Below are 6,657 nucleotides of genomic sequence, written 5' to 3'. Positions count from 1 at the left end.
AGTAGTTTTTGTTGAGGGGTGTCCTCATTTTTGCACCACCCTAATTTGAGTAAAACTGAAAAATGTGTAATCCAAGTTATATTATTAACCTTACTTTCCTGTTATAAGTTAAACAAATGTTATATTACACTTTGTCAACATTTTGGAAATTGTTTGTGTTCATTGAGATATTGTTTAAAATGTTACTTTTCAAAGGGGGTGCACTCATTTACGCTGAGCGCTGTATGTAATATAATGTAAGGAAACTACACATTTATTCTATCCACATCCAGTGGATATGAGCAATCGTACACTCTGATTGATTGGCTACTGTACTACCAGGATATCAGCTGATATACCGTGAGTAGAGAAAAACAAAACGGCAGCGCGTGTTGCTGAACCAACTGAGGACGAAATAAAAACTCGACTTGAAAACAAAACCCCAATTATATATAAAAAGCAACAAAATATGGAATGGAAGTACAGTTAGGTCCATAAATATTTGAACAGAGGCAACATTTTTCTAATTTTGGTTCTGTACATTACCACAATGAATTTTGAACAAAACAATTCAGATGCAGTTGAAGTTCAGACTTTCAGCTTTAATTCAGTGGGTTGAACAAAATGATTGCATAAAAATGTGAGGAATTAAAGCATTTTTTAAACACAATCCCTTCATTTCAGGGGCTCAAAAGTAATTGGACAAATTAAATAACTGTAAATGTTCATTTCTAATACTTGGTTGAAAACCCTTTGTTGGCAATGACTGCCTGAAGTCTTGAACTCATGGACATCACCAGACGCCGTGTTTCCTCCTTTTTAATGCTCTGCCAGGCCTTTACTGCAGTGGTTTTCAGTTGCTGTTTGTTTGTGGGCGTTTCTGTCTGAAGTTTAGTCTTTAACAAGTGAAATGCATGCTCAATTGGGTTGAGATCAGGTGACTGACTTGGCCATTCAAGAATATTCCACTTCTTTGCTTTAATAAACTCCTGGGTTGCTTTGGCTTTATGTTTTGGGTCATTGTCCATCTGTATTATGAAACGCCGACCAATCAGTTTGGCTGGATTTGAGCACACAGTATGTCTCTGAATACCTCAGAATTCATCCAGCTGCTTCTGTCCCGTGTCACATCATCAATAAACACTAGTGACCCAGTGCCACTGGCAGCCATGCATGCCCAAGCCATCACACTGCCTCCGCCGTGTTTTACAGATGATGTGGTATGCTTTGGATCATGAGCTGTACCACGCCTTCACCATACTTTTTTTTCTTTCCATCATTCTGGTAGAGGTTGAGCTTGGTTTCATCTGTCCAAAGAATGTTCTTCCAGAACTGTGCTGGCTTTTTTAGATGCTTTTTAGCAAAGTCCAATCTAGCCTTTTTATTCTTGAGGCTTAGGAGTGGCTTGCACCGTTCAGTGAACCCTCTGTATTTACTTTCATGCAGTCTTCTCTTTATGGTAGATTTGGATATTGATATGCCTACCTCCTGGAGAGTGTTGTTCACTTGGTTGGCTGTTGTGAAGGGGTTTCTCTTCACCATGGAAATTATTCTGCGATCATCCACCACTGTTGTCGTCTGTGAGCGTCCAGGTCTTTTTGCACTGATGAGTTCACCAGTGCTTTCTTTCTTTCTTTCTTTCTTTCTTTCTTTCTTTCTTTCTTTCTTTCTTTCTCAGGACGTACCAAACTGTAGATTTTGCCACTCCTAATATTGTAGCAATTTCTCGGGTGGGTTTTTTCTGTTTTCGCAGCTTAAGGACGGCTTGTTTCACCTGCATGGAGAGCTCCTTTGACTGCATGTTTTCTTCACAGCAAAATCTTCCAAATGCAAGCGCCACACCTCAAATCAACTCCAGGCCTTTTATCTGCTTAATTGAGAATGACATAACGAAGGAATTGCCCACACCTGCCCATGAAATAGCCTTTGAGTCAATTGTCCAATTACTTTTGGTCCCTTTAAAAACAGGGTGGCACATGTTAAGGAACTGAAACTCCTAAACCCTTCATCCAATTTTAATGTGGATCCCCTCAAATGAAAGCTGAAAGTCTGGACTTTATGCCCATGTCCATTATATAACTATAACTTGAATATGTTTCAGTAAACAGGTAAAAAAAGAAAATTTGTGTCAGTGTCCAAATATATATGGAACTAACCGTATTTAACGGTAAGAACGTATCTCTGTTTTTCAAGAATTATCGCGTTTTTCACAAATCGCTCCTGTCATTTCGCCGGTTTGTTTACATTCTAAGCAGAAATGATTCTGTCGGAAATAAAAATGCGCTGTTTCTCTAAATCCAGTGAATGTGGACAGAATAAAACAGCTATTCCAATCAATCTCGTCGTACATAGATTATAGACAACTCTGTGCTACGCGCCTCGTCAGCTATCAGCTCATGTACAACTCGATTTTGTGGAATTACTCTTCAGTGCAGTGTTCAATATAGACATCACTCGATATAAATACATACGAAGCAACGACTCGTGCAGTACGATCCGATTCACCTTGTTGCGATTCAGTGCTTTATGATGCAGAAGAACATGATGCAGTTTGATACAGTATCTCGTCCGTAAGGCCGTCCTTAAAAAAAATCCGTTTCCTGTCCACCGGGTGAGCAAAAACATTTTCAGTCGGGAGGGAGGGATTTTTTTTTTAATATATATATATATATATATATATATATATATATATATATATATATGGATGGATAAGAAATCGCAATGCTGTGTTTGCTTTTTCTTTCAGTACTTTATTACAAAAGCAGACACATTTAATAAAATATGACGGTTTAATCAACTGAAACTTGTACAAAAACTTTAAGTTAGCATTTTAAACGCTGACTGCAACATTTGCAAAACTTTTACAAAGGTACTTAAAATGTCCGACACACGGACTTTCTGTAGTTCTAAATCGAGCGTTAGGCCGAGTTCGGATGAAATTACACTATTAAAATCATCACTGAATGATTTGTTTTTCTGAATCTTTACTATTTTGTTGTTCGCTAGAATACCATTTTGCGATTTCACACTTAAGCAAATGTTTGAAAACTCCGGATCTCCTTCCTTCATGGTGGCTGCCATTTTTTTGTGCCGCACGGCGCATGCGCAGAGCTGATTCAGTTCTATATTCTGCGCGGAATGCAGGGCTTTCCACAAGCGCCGGCTGCCAGCTACACAATTAAGTCCAGCCGGCTGCTTTAATGACTATTATTTTTGTAGCCCACAGGCTCTAAATATTAATTTTCGATTTTAATAAAATTAAATGTTTATCTAACGGACTGACAATAATGTCAAACTGAACCGCACTCATTTAAGTTGTGATTCGCGCTGTTTGTACCGATAATAACCACAAATTCCCCGCCAACTCGTTGATCAGGGGAGAGTAACTCATCCGCGGCCCCGACATGCGGTGTGTGCGCGCACTCGGCGGAGGCAGTAGTGTGTCGGAGGGAACAGAAGCAGAGATGACGCTTATTGTGTCTCCGGTAAACCAGTCTTCTCTCGTTCAATTCTGTGCTGGCATCAAAAGACACCGTTGGTTGTAAATGAAGCCAAACTGAGTGGTTGGAGTGTGTTTTCATACACAAATGGAGAAATGTTGGCTGAGTGTGTAATTGTGTCGCCCCACTGCAGACCGTTGTCGTTGTTAATTCATAGCATGCTCAGCTGCGTGAATGTGTCATGCACCGAAAATAAGAGATTTACAAGCCAGGAACGCCTCATGATGCAATACGCAAGTAAAGAAAGAAGATTTACTGCCATTTTACTTTGTATTTGAGTAAAGTGAATAAATAAATGGTCTGTGGAAAATACATTTAATCCTGGGAACTGCGTGCACAGGAGTTTATTTTGTGTTTACTCCCCCCGGCTGGCTACTTATCTGTCATGGCTGGCTAGTATGAGCCTTAGTGGAAAGCCCTGGGAATGCGGAAATGTCAAGTTCGATTTTAGATTTACGAACCCGAAAAAAATATCGAAAAAACGGCGTTAAAAAAAAAAATTTCAACCGCACAAACGGCACTCACCCGGCCGGTGGACCGGAAACAGAACATTTTTTAAATAATGGCCTGATAATTCTCCATACGACTCCAGGACGGCCCAGCATGAGAGAGGATTTTTTGATTATTTTGGTCAAAATTTATTGGTCATGCTTCTAAATAATAAAGACATGGGGCCTTTACTAATAACTGTGTACTAAGAATAATAATAATAAAATGGGATTTTACTGATGCAAAGATATCCGGACGATACGTTCTGAACTTCATCCCGAACTGTATCCGGTGTTTATTCAGGGTAGTCGCATGATGAACTTTGAAATCGGCGCACCAGTGCAGATCGAGGAGTCTTACTCTACCTAACACACTCAGCGTACAGGTTTATGTTGTTTAAATTAACACCCGTCTCTTCCAATGCAGGTGACGAGAAAGAGAAAGGCAGCGAGAGCGAGAACTCAGACAGCGGCTCCGAGCGGGACGAAGAGGACGATCAGCGCGCTAACAATGAGGAAGAGGAGGAGGAAGAGGAGGAGGAAGAGGAGAGGAAGGCGAGCGGCAGTGAGAGCGGAGAGGACCGGCAGGCGCGTGACGAGGAGGAGATCTTTGGCAGCGACGACGACAGCGAGGAAGACAATGATGGCGGAGCTCGGAGGAGGCGGAGGAGCAGGAGCGAGGACGAGGACGCAGAGGAAGAGGGAGGAAGGGCGAGTGGCAGTGCCTCACCCGCCCACAGCAGCAGCGGCCAATCAGAGGGAGGGGGAGGGCAGAGCGGCAGCGAGAGGGGGTCGGACTCCAGCGACGGCAGCGACAGCGAGTGAGATCAGTTCCAGGCAACTTTTCTCGTACTCCGCTGTTCATTATAAGAAAGAGACGAACAAAACCAGTTTTCATTTTCACTTGTTCTTTCTTCCTCTTTTTTTTTTCTCTGACATTTTTCCTGCTCCAGCACTTTCGGTTCTTATTTCACTGTTTTAATCTGTTCTAACAAAACCTCAGCAGCTGTAGTTCATTCTTGAGCGTCGGTCCCTGACGTAATCCGTGGCGAGTCGGTTTATAAACGACCGTGTAACACACGTACACAGAAGCGCCACGTTCTTTCACATCGTCTCGTTAGAATTATCTTTGTAAATCAGGTACGTTAGAGCAGGAAAAATGCTCTCGCCGCTAAATCCGCCGTCTCGATATGAAGGATTGATGATTTTCTGTCACAGCTGGAGCAGACGTTGGTGCGAAAAACATCTCGCCCTTGATATGTCCGAGCGCATATAAATATACGCTTCAACAAGATATGTCCGTTGCTCCTCTTGCTCAACAAACCTGTTTCACTGGACTGTCCTGAGGATTTTTTTTTTTTTTGGTTTGTTTTAATGTTTGTTGAAAGTCAAGTCTCTTTACATTATTTTGCTGTATAAAGTGTGTAAATAAAGAACAACCTGTTCATTTGTTTAAAAAAAAAAAAGTGATTCCCTTTATGTACTTCTTATCAAAGTTGATATGGAGTTATACACGATGGCCAAAAGTATATGAACACCTGAGCATGACATCGGCCTGGTGGGAAGTAATATGGAGATTTTCTAGCTTTACGTTTTCTGACCTCTTCAGAACAGAAGAGGGTTTGTTTGTTTGTTTGTTTTTTTCTCTCCTCAGTTTCTCAGTAACATAACGAGCTGCCTTTGATAAGTTGAGGCTGGTGACAGAACGACTGTTTATCGCTGCTGTGACATCAGTGAGAGCAGGAACAACATTAAATGCATCCATAAATTATTTTCTTTAACGAATTTAAAAAAAAACCGTAATGTTCGAGGAAAATAATCAAAGGCGGTGGCAGTACTGTTTCCTTGAACCACGCCTCCTTGTTTTATTCCTTAATATCAACATGCAAGTCTCGTCTCATTATCTGTAGCCGCTTTATCCTGTTCTACAGGGTCGCAGGCGAGCTGGAGCCTATCCCAGCTGACTACGGGCGAGAGGCGGGGTACACCCTGGACAAGTCGCCAGGTCATCACAGGGCTGACACATATGGCCCTTTTCCACTACCCTTTTTCAGCTCGCGTTTCGACTACCTCAGAGCAGCACGACTCAGCTCGCTTCAGCCCTACTCAGCACCCAAAACTCGCACGGTTTTGGAGTGGGGCTGAAGCGAGCCGAGCCGAGTGAGGTTGGGGGCGTGAGGAGACACTCCCCTGTGCACTGATTGGTGAGGAGGAGTGTCCTCACACGCCCACACGCCCCGCGAGCACGCTGGGATCTGTAAACCCGGAAGAATTACTTATTACGAGAATTTCTGAAGCCTTATGCGCCTCGCCTCATCTATACGCTCTTGCCAGTATCTGTTGGCGTTGTCGGTGACAACAAGCCACAGCACCAAGACCAGCAACACTAACGACTCCATGTTTATTGTTTACTATCCGGGTCGTGAGACTACCGCTTAAAAGGTCACTGATGTCACTGTTTGTACCGCCTAACGACATCACGTGACGTCCACCCACTTTCGCTAACTCCACCCAATGTGTCCACCCACTTCCAGCCAGCACGGTTCAGCGCGGTTGTAGTCGAAATACAACTCCAACAGCCCCACTCAGCCCAACTCAGCCGCGTTGGTAGTGGAAAAGCGGCAATAGACACAGACAACCATTCACACTCACATTCACACCTACGGTCAATTTAGAGTCACCAGTTAACC

General features: G+C 42.8%; 1 protein-coding gene across 1 annotated transcript in view; it reads left to right on the top strand.

The window, feature by feature from the left end:
* paf1 (PAF1 homolog, Paf1/RNA polymerase II complex component) overlaps positions 1-5,431 on the top strand; it is a 32,725-nt gene extending 27,294 nt beyond the window's left edge. Inside the window, exon 14 of the mRNA XM_060943373.1 lies at positions 4,395-5,431. Coding sequence (XP_060799356.1) covers positions 4,395-4,792 — 398 coding nt within the window. The 3' untranslated portion in view covers positions 4,793-5,431. The remainder of the gene's footprint in view (positions 1-4,394) is intronic.
* Positions 5,432-6,657: the final 1,226 nt, after the last annotated feature.

Source organism: Neoarius graeffei, chromosome 16, assembly GCF_027579695.1.
Source record: "Neoarius graeffei isolate fNeoGra1 chromosome 16, fNeoGra1.pri, whole genome shotgun sequence".
Classification (NCBI taxonomy): Eukaryota; Metazoa; Chordata; class Actinopteri; order Siluriformes; family Ariidae; genus Neoarius; species Neoarius graeffei.
This window is presented reverse-complemented; position numbering and strand designations above follow the sequence as displayed.